General features: G+C 39.3%; 1 protein-coding gene across 1 annotated transcript in view; it reads left to right on the plus strand.

The window, feature by feature from the left end:
* LOC127431508 (piezo-type mechanosensitive ion channel component 2-like) overlaps positions 1-16,226 on the plus strand; it is a 167,758-nt gene that overhangs the window by 13,069 nt on the left and 138,463 nt on the right. Inside the window, exon 2 of the mRNA XM_051681948.1 lies at positions 11,445-11,540. Within this exon, the coding sequence (XP_051537908.1) occupies positions 11,445-11,540 (96 nt within the window). The remainder of the gene's footprint in view (positions 1-11,444; positions 11,541-16,226) is intronic.

The following is a 16,226-nucleotide window of genomic DNA, read 5'->3' on the forward strand; positions in this document are numbered from 1 at the left end:
CCAAATGTTTATATAAACCACAGTGTGTTAATGTTACCACATTTAATTTAAATTTTAAAAAAGAGTGAATTTTCTTATGCCTTTTTATTGGCAGATCAAATAAGTAAATAAAATAAAATCTGCATGAATTCCCTGATCTGCTGAGTATTGTTTCAAGGGGTTGTAAACGTTATTAGACATTGAATCTGACGCACCCTCTCTTGCCAAAAACCCCGCCCTCCAAAGAGACCATTGTGAAGTTGAGACCCTTGTAATCACAGTTGGAGCAGAAGAGCAACAGTACGTTATCTCAGTGTTGTCAAAGCTTTCAAAAGCAACACTAGCATTCATGCACTGCTTATGAAGTGTCTCCTCTCGTTGAAACATTCAAAATTGCTGCCTCAACAAGTGTTGACAGCTTTGACATCAGTGATGTCAAATGCTTTTGGTTCTTGAGTGTCATGTGACCCACTGTGTCATTGTAATGGTTGGATGTATATTTTTGAATGAGATGCGACTGCCTTCACAGAGATGAAGATTTTTAGAGAGTAAATCTTCGATCTTCGAGCTAAAGCTCAGTCCTGTGCTCAAGCCCCTCCATTATGGACTGCACGTTAAATCCTTTTACCTTAGTGCACTTCAGGACTATGTGTACCAGTGAACTTGTGAAATTGTTGGTTAGTTTTCTTGTTGTTATATTATTGGATTGGTTTCGGCACAGGGGTGAGGTTAGGTGTTCAAAAATATAAAATTTATAGTGTCCTGTAAATACTACTCTCTTGCCTGTTGCATGTTTTATATTGTTGACAAGTGGTTAAGTTTAGGGATAGTGTTGTGTTAAGGGATCTAAAATACTGATTTGACAGTATTATGTAATTAAAGTAATATATTTATAAGTATAATTAAAAATATTGTGGTTAAACACTTGCAATAAATCAGAAGATTGCTGAGCCTGTGATGAAACTCTGACAATAACATTTTCATGATGCAGGCAAAAAGTCGCCACGGTGACATATTAGTCAAGAGACTGACGTGCTGAGTGCCATTCCATTAAAAAAAATTGCTTTAAAGGGATAGTTCACCCTTTCTGTGTTCTGCTGAACTCAAAAGCAGATTTTTAGAAGAATATTTCAGTTCTGTAGGTCTGTTAATGGTGACTAGAACTTTAAAGCTCCAAAAATCATAAAGGCAGCATAAAAGTAATCTATACGACTCCAGTGGTTTAATATATGTCTTCTGAAGCGATGCAATCACTTTGAGTGAGAAACATGTTAATATTTCAATACTACTTTTCTATAAATCTCCACTTTCACTTTCAGAATGTGAAAGTCAAGATTTATTGTAAAAAAAAAAAAAAAGATAAATATTGATCTGCTTCTGAAGACATATATTTAACTATTGGAGTTGGATAGATTACTTTTATGCTGCCTTTATGATTTTTGGAGCTTGAAAGGTCTGGCCACCATTCACTTGCATTGTATGGACCTACAAAGCTGAAATATTCTTCTAAAATCTTAATTTGTGTTCTGCAGAAGAAAAAAAGTCACACATCTGGGATGGCATGAGGGTGAGTAAATGATGAGGGAATTTTAAAATTTTTGGTTGAACTATCCCTTTAATGGAACCATTGTCCACAGTAAAACGGGTTCACTTGTTGTGCTAAACAGGATCATTAATACAAATAATTGTGATTATTTGATGTCTACAGTCATCATAGGTTGTACTTGCATATGTCCTGTTATTTGCATCCTACATAAACTGCACATACCAAACGAAAAGGTCTAAACATCACAGTTAGACATGGGCATAGACCTGGACCTCATTATCAAATAGTTAGTGGTTTGTCTGTTGTTCGGGATATTTTCATTTCTGGCTTTAAGCTTGGGTGAGTGACTCATTAAATCAAAGGTCTTAGTGGTTTGTTAGGCTGCCAGAGGTTTGAGATTTTCTCAAACATTGTTTAAACAGAATGCCACAGCACATGAGCGCCACGGCGACTCTGACTCACACGTTTACTAAAGAGAACTGAAAGCAAAGACCGAAAATCATTCAGCTGGCTTCAGAAGTGTCTGCAACACTATTTAAGTACATTTGACTTCTAAAACGTTTGATATTATTTATTATGATATTTTTGCCAATAATGAGATGAATTTGAAGCATTTAAAATCAAATGCACATGATGTGCATTTGACATCAAATCCGCATAATGACTCATTCGTATAGTCACTCTTTGTTTATTTTAACCCCAAACCTTAACCTACTTTTTATAATACTAAACCTAAGTACTCTGGTGTGCTGTGATATATTCTACCAAATGGAAAAACACTGTGTACTACAAATGGTTCTTTTGGAAATGGATTCTAGTCAGTGTTGCCATTGAAAGTCAGAGCAAATAACCCTTTAAAACACAAAATGTGGCCTAAAAATCAAGTAGGTTGAACCAAATAGTCCCTTAATGAAAAATCAACTACAGAAGTATAAATTTCTGCCACTGTGGAATGGAGACTTATTTATTTTGGACTACCATGAAATAAAAGGTTGTTAAATTAACAGTTTCAGACTTCTCTCTCATTTTTTTTTTTAACCTTGAGAGGAAGATTAAGCTATAGTTAACCCTGTTGTTTGCTCAAATTACAGGTGTAGTTTAGCTGTCCACATATAAATTATGGGTTGTTAGTTAAACTAACAAGGCAAGCACACTTGGAGAAAAAAACAATGGTAGTTGATTAGAGGCATTTGCTTGAAGAGAATTTCCAAAAGTAATGTGCCGTTTATTTGAAGAGCAGTCAAAACAGTGTCTGAAAGGGTCCATTGCTTAGACACATAAAACGTAAAAGTCAAAACAACACGTAAAAGATGAAAGTGTTGCTCAGTTTAACAGGCATGATTAAGCAGTTTCCCTGAAAATAGCCACTGCAACAGTGTTAAATCAAACAGATTTACAGTGTTTGAATTGAATTCTGTTTTGTTGGGTTATATCTATACATATATATACACACACACACACACACACACACACACACACACACACACACACACACACACACACTCACACACACACACTCACACTCACACACATACACTGATGAGCCAAAACATTATGACCACTCACAGATGAAGCATATAACGTTGATCATCTCCTAACAAGGCCAAATGTCAAGGTCTGAGTAGATTAGATGGTAAGCGAACAATCAGTTCTCTTTGTCAACGTGTTAAATGCAGGAGAAATGGGCAGGAATAAAGACCTGAGCAACTTTGACAAGGGACAAATTGTTATGGCCAGATGACTGGGTCAGAGCATCTCTGAAACGACAAGGCTTGTGGGGTGCTCCCGGTCAGCAGTGGTCAGTATCTACCAACAGTAGGTGTATTTGGCGCCCAATGCTAATTGATGTGCATCTACTGTGGCACAAGTCACAGAAAATTTGAATGATGGTTACGGGAGGATTGTGTCAAAACACACTTGCGTCGCACCCTACTGCTTATTGGGCTGCGTAGCTTCAGACCGATCAGAGTGCCCATGATGACCACTGTCCACTGTCAAAAGCACCTACAATGGGCATGCGAGTGTCGGAACTGGACCTTGGAATGTGGAAGAAGGTTGCCTGGTCTGATAAGTCCCGTTTTCTTTTACATCACGTGGACGGCCGTGTACATGTGTGCCGTTTACCTGGGGAAGTGATGGAACCAGGATGCACTTTGTGAAGACGACAAGCCGGAGGAGGGAGTGTGATGCTCTGTGCAATGTTCTGCTGGGTCCAGCCATTCATGTGGATGTCAATTTGACACGTGCCACCTGCCTAAACATTGTTGCATACCAGGTACATCCCTTCATGGCAGTGGTATTCCTTAATGGCAGTGGCCTCTTTCAGGATAATGCGCATTGTCACACTGCACACATTGTCGGGAATGGTTTGAGGAACAAGAAGAAGAGTTCAAGGTGTTGCCCTGGCCTCCAAATTCCCCAGATCTCAATCTGATTGAGCATCTGTGGGATGTGCTGGACCAAGAAGTCCGATCCACAGCAGCTCCACCGCACAACTTACAGGACTTGAAGGATCTGCTGCTAATGTCTTGGTGCCAGATACCACAGGACACCTTCAGGGGTCTTGTAGAGTCCATGCCTCAGCAGTTCGGTGCTGTTTTGGCCACACGCGGAGGACCAACAGCATATTAGGCAGGTGGTCATAATGTTTTGGCTCATCAGTGAATATACATATGTATACACACAGTTCATTATTATATACAGTATATACATTGCTTTCATGTGTTCATTTATTTATTCCCAAACGGTTATCCAGTTTAGGTACCTGAGATAACATTACAGCTGTAGCACATGTGATATTGTCCTAATACTGATTTTAAAAAAAAAAACACTGATAATTGTAGAAATAAGGTTTAATCATCTGTCAGAAATATTTATCATCACAAGATCCTTTTAACAAACAACAGTACTAATCTTAGCATTGTTTCAATCCCAGAATGCTATTCTGAGATGCTAACACTGCTTAACCTCAACCCCATCAGACAGGTGATGGCCCGTAAGAGCATGCACCCAAAAATATACCTAACCTCAGATTTCACACAACAGCAACACTCATGCTAGATTAAACCTGCATAACACATACATTGCTAATGAGTGTCAGTTTTTGCAGGGCAGCAATGAAAATAAACCATAGATCATTTTGAGTGTGGCGTATTTGTAATGGCTAACATTCCATCGGTTTCGCTCTAAACACTCAGTGTGTCCCAAAGACACATTTGATTAAGAGGTCTGCACTGCGCTAGCACCTTGTGTAGCTGCCAATATGAAGCTGCCATATGGGAAGTGTTAATGGACAACTAATCCCACTAATACCACAAACAGACTCCCTTCTGAGACTCCTATTCAAAATCCCTGCAATGAAACAAAATGGCAATGGCTTTTTATTTGAACGCTGTCTTGAAATCTAAAACTGACTAAATATTTTCACCCAAAATCCCCCACGCTCGAAACACAAGCAGCATGTTAAGGATGTTAGCTTACCCACCAACAGTCCAGCTTTAAAAACAGCACAACCGGCCTCAGCCAAAACTGTTGGCTTGCATTTCTGCAAGCAGCCTGATAATAATGTTCAGAAACAATGTACTTTTAAGAAATATGCATAATGCATACTAGTTGTTTGCATGTAAAGGTGTTGCTGTAAGGTTTTGAGCCAACACTAAAGTGGCTTGAGGTGAATGTCATGGAACCTGGAACAAGAAAATGTCATGCCCATATTTCATCCCAAAAATCAAATAAATGAGAAATTATATTTCACTTAAAGAAAATGAAGCCTATTTTTGGACCATAAAAAATAAATACAGTAATTGTTTTATGTATGTATGTATTTATGTATGTATGTATGTATTTAAATTACAAACAACAACAACAACAACATTGTATTATGATAAACTGTATTAAAGAATGAATAATCACCATTGACAATAATGGAATTTACTAATGAAGTATAGCTGCAAGAAGGAATTAATGGGGTTCAAGCACTTTATGTGCATGCGTTTAAAGATATTAAGTGCTAATAAGACAGTCCGTTAGCACCTAAAATAGAGATAAAGTGCCATCATTTTCAAAACCATCAGGTTGAGGACCTGCACACTTCTTCAGAATCGCATGTCACATATGTATACTAAATTTGAGTTGTTGTTCAAGAGGATTGTTCAAAACAGGCCACACCCATTTAAAAAAAAATAAATCCCTGTTATTGCTATGCCAAATAAAATGTTCTAAATTTTTGGGATAATTATTGATCTAGGCTGGCCACTGGTTCTTCCTGTACAGGTTATGTTTATGTCGAGTGAAAAACCAAGGACTAGTTCAAAAAGTAGTATTTTTAAAAATAATCTCAAATATTTAACGAACGATTTGATTGACATAGATGGTTCTTGAGGTAAAGTTGTTCAGAATGAGGAGATCCATCATTTGATTTGAAAAGCTTGTCTCTGTGAAACACCACAGAATATATAAAACCATTTACAAGCATGTAAAACGCCCGGTGGCCAATTAGTTTTTTTGTTTTTTATTTTGCACAGATATCTCGGGACAAGAGTCAAATATGGGGCTTTTCCACTGCAAGGTACGGCTCGACTCGACTCAACTCTGCTCGCTTTTTGGGGGTTTTCCACTTTGGATAGTACCTGGTACATGGTACTTTTTTTAGTACCACCTCGGTTGAGGTTCCAAGCGAGCCGAGCCGATACTAAATGTGACGTCAAAACCCTGCAGATCACTGATTGGTCAGAGAGAATCGTCACTACCAGCGTCACTGGATTTGCGACACGGGACATCAACCCACTAGTTTTAAAGTTAGCAACAGCGATAGCAGTATCATTTGTTCACGTGACTTTTGAATTGTAAAAAGAAATTACTGTGCGCAAAACCATGCCATGGTCAATAAACGAGGTGCAGACGTTCCTCTCGTTAATAGCCGAGGAGAGGATCCAACAAGAGCTGGATGGGGTGACACAACTATGACGATCAGCCTATAATCCCACCCACGTTGAGGCTGCACTAAACTGCAGTGGAAAAGCAAGCTCAGAAAAGTAATGGGAGCAGAGTCGAGTCGAGTCGAACCGTAACATGCAGTGGAAAAGTGCCTATAGACCCTCCACGTTTTGTCCCAATCGGCCTTTGTTAACCTTGTCTAATAGCTGCTGAAAGTTGATTGGTCAATGGCGGCCATGTTTTTCAAGTTATGCGACTATCCTAATAGACCTTGATGGCACCTTGGACAAAGACACTGCATGCAAAATGTCAATTTGATCAGATCAACCGTTTCATAGTAAGAGCTATTTTTAGGAGTGACACTGGTATAATGCTGCCAAGTGGCAAATGTCCTCAGATTTGGTGAAAATATCTAATTCTTATCAAGAGTTTGTTGTACGTTTTAGCGTGCCGTCGAAATGTTGAATCAAGAGTTCAAACTTTTTTTGATAATTATTGATATTGGGACTCCAGAGAATCTTTCTGCACTGGTTTGGTTCCGATCAGGCGGACGGCTTAGGACTAGTTCGAAAAAGGATGTTTTGCAAAAAATCCAATATGGAGGACATTTTTTTTATGACTGAAATGAAATCGGAGGTATACATTTTTTTCTTCTTGAGCCGAGGATTACAATGACATACGGTTCAGGAGTTATGGCCAAAAATGTGTCATTTCTTTTAGTTGTTGTTCATTGTAGTGCCCCCCATTGGCCAACTAGGACGAGTCCATGCCCCTGTGTAGCCAGCTAAAGTACTACCATTCCCCCAAGTTTCATGTCTCTAGGCCTTACGGTTTGGTCTGCACGGCAGAATAATAATAATAATAAAATTCTCGACAAAAACAAGAGTTTCAGCACTTGGTGCTTGAATCCCTAATAATAATAGGCTTCATTTTCTTTGTCCTTTATTGTTCCCCTTTGCATTTTGGGTGAAATGTATTGAGACTTGGACATGTTTTCATTAAATTCACCCAGTCATTTGGGATGCATTAAAAGTATTATGATCATTTCTATCAAAGGTTTATATCATGCAGCCTTACAAATTATCTGTTATCCTCAAAATAGTGTTAAATCCCTTAGTATTTTTTTTAATGCCGGAGACACAACGTTTTTCTTGTGGTCAGGTTTAGTCCACAAGTGAACAGAAATAACATTGCCCTTTACAGTTAAACCATGTTTAATTTCCAGACTGGGAAGAGCCAAGATGTGGCTTCAAAGAAAACAAACCAATGCAAATTCTCCTTTGCTTGCTTCCCTTTAGACAATTAGCATTGCACAATTTATTAGGGAAAACAAGGCTTATATCTTCATCTTTGAAGAAACTCAATGGTTTACAATGGAGAGTCCTTGAAAAAGACCAAATTAACTGCGCAAAAAATTACAATCTCATGTTATAGCTCCCACAGACCAGTCCAATGCTCCCTCAGTTCTTGTATGTGCTCTTGTGGCCATACTCACAGGAAATGCCGCTAATGATTTAGCTAGCGCATAAACGGCCTCACTGATACAGATGAAAGCGATATGTTTAATTTAATTAAGATTAATTTAGTGTTTCTACTGTGCCCTTCATAGTTAATAAGTCAAGGACAAGTTTGACTTTTTCAGTCCTCTCTTTCTTCAAAGACAAAGCCTTGTACATTGAACATTTCCTAGCAAAGCTATTTAACCCTAATCTGAAGTTTTGCTTTGCCATAAACTAAACCTCAATAATAGCAGACAGAATAACTTTAGCATGAAATTGTAGTGTCGATTGACCTGGCAAACTCTAAAGAGTATGAAGGAGCCTCTGCTTTTTCAGATGTAAACATTTCCTGTAGCTTACTCTTCTTTCAGTGTGTAATTATATGTTGTCATGACACGTTAAATAGGCATGTTGTTCAAGGAAATATCTGTTACAGAAGTGGTTTGGTTTGTTTACCTTAGTTTAAACAGTGTCCTAAACAGACACAAGGCGATAAGATTCCAGTGACAAGAATTGTGTCTCCGTACTGAATGACGTGGCACAGTCACAGCTAATGAGAAGATATTCAGACTCACCTCGTGAAAATTACTATAGCGACATTTTTGTAAAATGACATCACGTGGTTCATTACACGCAGTGTTGGGGAGTAACGGAATACATGTAATGGGATTACGTATTTAAAATACAAAATATAAGTAACTGTATTCCACTACAGTTACAGTTTAAATAATTGGTAATTAGAATACAGTTACATTCAAAAACATTTTGATTACTGAAGAGATTACTTTGCATTTTATTGTTATTTGTTTCATTTAATATTTAGTCCTTTCAGATGGAAAACATTTATACATATAAATTATGCGATCCAAAGTGCATTTGAACATTTTTTCATGATTTACACAACACAAATTACATATCTAATATACACATAATTACACAACACAATAATAATATACAATGTACAGTATACAATACACACAATATAGAATACACATACACATAATATAGAATACACACACAATAAAATAGTATATAAAGTATATATAAAATATACAGTAGGTTGTATTGTACTGTATTGACATTCAGGCTGTCGGTTGATAGTCATCTGCCAGTGTGTTGTTAAGAGAGAATATAATTTATGACAGTCCGGTGTGAGATAATAAGATTAATAAAGTGCAGTGCTGATGTATATTGATCGTGAGAGATCAAGAGTTCAAAAGTCTGATTGCTTGGGGGAAGAAGCTGTCATGAAGTCAGATGGTGCGGGTCCTGATGCTGTGATACCGCCTGCCGGATGGTAGCAGTGAGAGCAGCCCACGGCTCGGGTGGCTAGAGTCTCTGATGATCCTCCGAGCTTTTTTCACACACTGTCTGGTATATATGTCCTGGAGGGAGGGAAGCTCACTTCCGATGATGTGTCTGGCAGTTCGCACCACCCTTTGCAGGGCTTTGCAGTTGAGGGTGGTGCTGTTGCCATACCAGGCAGTGATGCAGCCAGTCAGGATGCTCTCTACAGTGCTGGTGTAGAACCGTGTGAGGATATGGTGGTTCATTCCAAATTTCCTCAGCCATTTCAGGAAGAAGAGGCGCTGATGAGCCTTCTTTACAACGGCCTCAGTGTGGACGGACCATGTGAGTTCCTCAGTGATGTGGACACCGAGGAACTTGAAGCTGCTGACTCTCTCCACCGGTGCTCCATTGATGGTGATGGGACTGTGTTCTCTGTCTTTTCTCCTGAAGTCCACCACAAGCTCCTTGGTCTTGCTAACGTTGAGGGAGAGGTTGTGCTCCTGACACCAACGTGTCAGAGTGTGCACCTCCTCTCTGTAGACTGTTTCATCATTGTCAGTGATCAGACCTACCACCGTTGTATCATCAGCAAACTCAACCAGTGCTGAAGAAGTAATACAAAGTATTTCGAATACGTTATTGACCTTGAGTAATCTAATGGAATACGTTACAAATTACATTTTACAGCATGTATTCTGAAATCTGTAGTGGAATACATTTAAAAAGTAACCCTCCCAACCCTGATTACACGTAATGTGGCAGTTCAGAGATTAAATGTCCATTTTGTGGCACTAAAAGCGAGTTAAATGACACAGTATAAGACGCAATGTTATGACTCACTGAACTGAACTGATATTATTTTAAACTGGATCTTTAAAAAAAATATTTTGTTGTGTAAAAGGCCCAGACACACCAAACCAACATCATAGAACTAGCGGCGACAAAAGCTGACTGTGGTGTCGCCTCATGTCGCCTGAGCCTGGGCCAAAAAATTGCTCTTGAACAAACCGCAAAGACTACACCCAATGGCCAACTAGCATGTATGTTCTGCGCCTGCGTGAAAGGAAATAACTCTCCATACCAGCAGGTGGCAGTAGTCTGTATTCGTCATTCAAAAAGGGAAACCGGAACAGCTAGGACTGCAGATATACAAACCGTAAACAAAGCAGCGCTTGCTTACAATCTTACAATAATATAGCTTCTTCAGATATGTCTGATAAGCTGCAAAAGACACTGCCGTTGTCAGCCCTTTGTTGTTTGCTTGCTTTCGTCACTTCCGTTTTTCTTCTCGTGCACTGGTTCGCTAAGATGAACAGCCAATCAGATTGAGCTGTCTCACTGACGGGCTCCACCGCCAATTCAACATGCTCAATCGGCCGAAAAGCCGCCGACGGCGGTCCGACTAGTGCCAACGGTGTGGAACACACCGCAAAAACTAGGCAGACGCTCAACGACGGCCCGACATTGGCCGAATGTCGGATTAGCTTGTGATGGCCTTAATGAATCTGTGTCAATTGTGTCGATGTTATTTGTCCCACGTCTGATTATTTCTTTCTTTTGAAAGCCTTAGTCACCAGCAGTGGTCCCCTAGTATTTGGACACTTAAGCCACACTTTGAAATTCTATTAGAAAATTCTGTTTTACTCACTTGAGAATATGGAACAGTCAATTCATTAATCTCAAATGGTACAAATGACATAATTATAGACAGTTTATTCTTGCTGAAGATTGAAAGACCTGCAGGTATGTTTGTAGAGATAATTGATTGATGGTTGCTTTGGATAAATGCCAGACTTAAATTGCTTCACTCAAGATTATCTTAACATGATCTGTGCAACTTCTGGCACAAGCAGAATGTTGATATTCTGCTTTTGGCGAAGCCACAAGGAGGCAGATCTTTTGAAATGTAGAATTCTATGAGTTTGGATTACAAAGCTAGTGACGGCAAGCTTTTTGTATTTACACTCATACACCCAAAAGCCGGGAGGGAATGTTGACTCAGCCTGTATGGTATCTCAGTCCTGTAATGTATGACGAGTGGCCCCTCTAATTAAAGACTTTAGTATAACAAGCGTCTGATTTACTGTGGTTTGATCAGAGTCTTAAGGGAAAAGACAAACATACTCATCATACACTCTCTCTCTCTCTCTCTCTTTCTCTTATTTTCCTTTTTTATTTATTTATTTTTTTTGCAGCATGCTTGTTCCGGTACAACTGGCTATCCTTCGTCTACCTCATCTACCTCTTACTCATCCCACTCTTTGCCGAGCCGACAAAGACAACAATGCAAGGTGAGTCTTTAATGCTCCCATGTTCAACCTTTTACCAATTTGGGTGTTTGATGGTTTAAATTACACCTAGAATTTAATATTCCCAGTGTGATGTCATGTATTGCCTTTTTTAACGAGCTGCAGTGGGAATTTTAAAGGTGAACTTTAATTTCTCTGCCACTAGTAGCACCAAATGAAACTGCAAAATAGTAGTTGTTTCTAAACAAGTTTCACAAGCACTCCCCCATCTGGTATTATTCAGACAAACTAATAGTCCCAAAAGACACACAGTTGGTTGAGGCAGAAGCTGACTTGCCGTACCGCTCAAGCAAACAGAGCAATGTTTTGAAAGTTCCACAGGGCCACAGTGTTTTCATTGTATGGGTCAGTGCACTCTACAAATGGCTGTCTCTGGATCATACTCAGGAAATGGTACCATTTATGTGAATAAATGCTTATTATTTATTGTATTTTTTTACCTGTATACTACTGAACTTAAAAAAAAAATCATATTTGATCAACTCCGGCCCAAAGTACCAATGCTACAACCGCCAAAGGCATTAGGGCACCACCATGGGGAATGTGGTCTGTACAGTGTAATTTTTCAGTAAAAGAACATTTTCAATAAAATGCTATATAGAGTGCATCTGGAAAGTATTCACAGCGCTTCACTTTTTCTACATTTTGTTATGTTACAGCCTTATTCCAAAATGGATTAAATTCATTATTTTCCTCAATTCTACAAACAATACCCCATAATGACAACGTGAAAGAAATTTGTTTGAAATATTTGCAAATTTATAAAAATAAAAAAAATACAAAAATAAAAATACAAAAAAAATCTCATGTACATAAGTATTCACAGCTTCACTTTGCTCAATACTTTGTTGAAGCACCTTTGGCACCAATTACAGCCTCAAGTCTTTTTGAGTATGATGCTACAAGCTTGGCACACCTATTTTTGGGCAGTTTCTCCCATTCTTCTTTGCGGGACCTCTCAAGCTCCATCAGGTTGGATGGGGAGCGTTGGTGCACAGCCATTTTCAGATCTCTCCAGAGATGTTCAATCGGGTTCAAGTCTGGGCTCTGGCTGGGCCACTCAAGGACATTCAGAGTTGCCACTCCTTTGTTATCTTGGCTGTGTGCTTAGGGTCGTTGTCCTGTTGGAAGATGAACCTTCGCCCCAGTCTGAGGTCCGGAGTGCTCTGGAGCAGGTTTTCATCAAGGATGTCTCTGTACATTGCTGCATTCATCTTTCCCTCGATCCTGACTAGTCTCCCAGTTCCTGCCGCTGAAAAACATCCCCACAGCATGATGCTGCCACCACCATGCTTCACTGTAGGGATGGTATTGGCCAGGTGATGAGCGGTGCCTGGTTTCCTCCAGACATGACGCTTGCCATTCAGGCCAAAGAGTTCAATCTTTGTTTCTCATGGTCTGGGAGTCCTTCAGGTGCCTTTTGGCAAACTCCAGGCAGGCTGTTATGTGCTTTTTACTGAGGAGTGGCTTCCGTCTGGCCACTCTACCATACAGGCCTGATTGGTGGAGTGCTGCAGAGATGGTTGTTCTTCTGGAAGGTTCTCCTCTCTCCACAGAGAAACGCTGGAGCTCTGTCAGAGTGACCATCGGGTTCTTGGTCACCTCCCTGACTAAGGCCCTTCTCCCCCGATCGCTCAGTTTGGCCAGGCGGCCAGCTCTAGGAAGAGTCCTGGTGGTTCCAAACTTCTTCCATTTACGGATGATGGAGGCCACTGTGCTCATTGGGACCTTCAATGCTGCAGAAAGTTTTCTGTACACTTCCCTAGATCTGTGCCTCGATACAATCCTGTCTCGGAGGTCTACAGACAATTCCTTGGACTTCCTGGCTTAGTTTGTGCTCTGACATGCACTGTTAACTGTGGGACCTTATATAGGCAGGTGTGTGCCTTTCCAAATCATGTCCAATCAACTGAATTTACCACAGGTGGACTCCAATTAAGTTGTAGAAACATCTCAAGGATGATTAGTGGAAACAGGATGCACCTGAGCTCAGTTTTGAGTGTCATGGCAAAGGCTGTGAATACTTATGTACATGTGATTTTTTTCATTTTTTATTTTTTAATAAATTTGCAAAGATTTCAAACAAACTTCTTTCACATTGTCATTATGGGGTATTGTTTGTAGAATTTTGAGGAAAATAATGAATTTAATCCATTTTGGAATAAGGCTGTAACATAACAAAATGTGGAAAAAGTGAAGCGCTGTGAATACTTTCCGGATGCACTGTATATATAAATTCGAAATATATCAAAATTTAGATCGAAATTTATTTTGTATTATAAAAAAATAAAAAGATATGTTCAAATATATATATATATATATATAATATTTTTATTTGATTATACATTATTAAAAAATAAATATTATATAACATTTAATATTTCTAAAAATATATATTTATTCATTACAGTTTATAAAACTGATTTATTTTATTATATTTTATTTTTATTATATATAAAATAAAATACATATGTATAGACCCATTATTATTTAATTTAATAAATGGGGACATGCAAGTTTGCTTATATTTGAGTTAAAAAAAACTCTATAAAGTGTTTTGCATTAAACACTATAAAGATATCAAATAATGTTTCTAAGTTCAGTATCCTATTAATAATAATAATAATTTAAAAAAAAATAGTAGGTGATAGTAGTTTCCTTAAAATTACATCAAATGTACTGTAGATAGGAGAAAGTATTTCAACATTGACCAAATTCTTTAAAGTACTTGCCAAACTTTCAAAGTGACATTATTTCACACTGTTGCTGTTGGTATTAGAATAATATTAGGGAATATGAATTATTACATGACTACATGAGTGTCTGTCACGGTCCTGTCACTCTGTCAGTCTGGGTTTATGTGTGACAGGATTGTGACATCATTGTTCTATGTCTGTCTTGTGTTTCGTTTTCTGTCTTTGTGTGAGTGCACGGCTTTGGTTGTGGTTTCCCTGCCGTGCACTCTTCGGTCAGTCTTGTTTTATGTCTGGAGCATGGTGTCTGGATCCTGACTTCCCTATCTGATTCGGGTTTGGTTGGTGTCAGGGTCCGGACACTCATGCTCCATGTTCTGTCTTTTATTGGCATTAGTGCATTGTGCTTATGTCATCTTGGTAGCATGCACTCACGTTAATCGTTTATGTCTGTCTCTCGCGACCACGGGCATGCTTCGTGTTACGTTCGCGTTGCGCTGTGCGCCCGGGTCGCGATCTGTCTTCATGTTGTGCTGAGGTTCGGTCACTTTGGTCTGAGATGTCGGGTTTATTTGTCTTGTCTCAGGTTGCCGCCTGTTGCGTGCATCGCGTGGTGTTTGCCTCATGATGTACGCTCAGTCTGTGTCTAGTGTGAGAATGCACGGCATTGCTTTGTTGGCGTTGCCGTGCATTCTCTCGTCTTGTCTGTCGGTTGGCATGAGCACTTGTTGTCTTGGTTGTGTTTTGTGAGAGCACATGGCTTTGTTTTGCCTCATGTCTCTGTCGTGCGTCATACCCTGTCTCCTTGTTTGCCTATTATTAGTTCATTTGCCTCACCTGTCCCCTCTTTAACCTGTTTGATTGCTCGCCATTTTTGTCTCCTCATGTGTGCTGTCCAGTGCCAGTTTGTCTTGTTTCGTGTTTATTTCGGTCTTGCGTCCTGTACCTGTTTGTTATCGGTCCTGTCGGTTCCGGATGGTCCTATGTCCAGTTCATCTACCCCAGCCCAGCTTCAGTGGGCCTCCAGCCTGGATTGTGTCAAGAGTAATAGACACTGTTTCATGGCAAGTGATTGTGCAACACATGGTCATGACATCTGTGTGTCATTCTGACATGGTCAGAGCAATGACTTGTGATTCTTCTCAAACGAGTCCTCCCAGATAAAAAATAACCAGGAACTTCCTGTTTAACTCACTTTATCAAGTGCATTGTGCATTTACAACAATGTACCACTGCTGTGTTTCTATAATTAAACATCAGCGGCCCTAATTCACAATACTGATAACATGTTCTACCTAAAAACATGAAACTCTACTACCTAACTGGACAGTTATTTTGTCTATGTTTTATCTGTGGTTCATGAAGAAATTTGGTGGAGTTTATCGGCTACTGGCAGTGTCAGCTTCACTGAGGGGTCAGAAAGAGTGGGAGATGGAGGAATGCTGTCTACTCTCTTTTCCCAGCATTCCTCAATGTGTCATATCTTCACAAGTTCATCTATTACCTCATCACATTCACCGTATTAGCCTCTAGCTTGACAAGCAGGCTGTCAACTAGATTAACAGTGAGCAAAGCCAGTGGTGTTTTTTACACTCCATTTTACCACATTTTTCTTCAAATAAGACCCTCCTGTAGCACAAATCAGCCCATATGAAAGACAAATAACAAATGAGATCTAGACAACAATAATATTACAGTACATGGACAGCAATTCTCATGTTTCTGATATTTTCCCCTGCGGGAAAGACCCCAGTAATCTTGCATGTGTCTCCTCTAGAGTTTAAGAAGTTTATCTCAACAAAGTCACAAACTGTGTTCAGATTTACATAAGCACAAAAGTTTCCTCTGAGCAATAAACATCCTCTGGGAAGGATGTTTCACTGTTTGGTTAGCGAGTGTTGCTCAATAAACAATACTGAATCATTGGATCTCTGTGCTCAATGTCTCTTATCCCAAGTATGAGAGCAGAAATCAT

Source organism: Myxocyprinus asiaticus, chromosome 41, assembly GCF_019703515.2.
Source record: "Myxocyprinus asiaticus isolate MX2 ecotype Aquarium Trade chromosome 41, UBuf_Myxa_2, whole genome shotgun sequence".
Lineage (NCBI taxonomy): Eukaryota > Metazoa > Chordata > Actinopteri > Cypriniformes > Catostomidae > Myxocyprinus > Myxocyprinus asiaticus.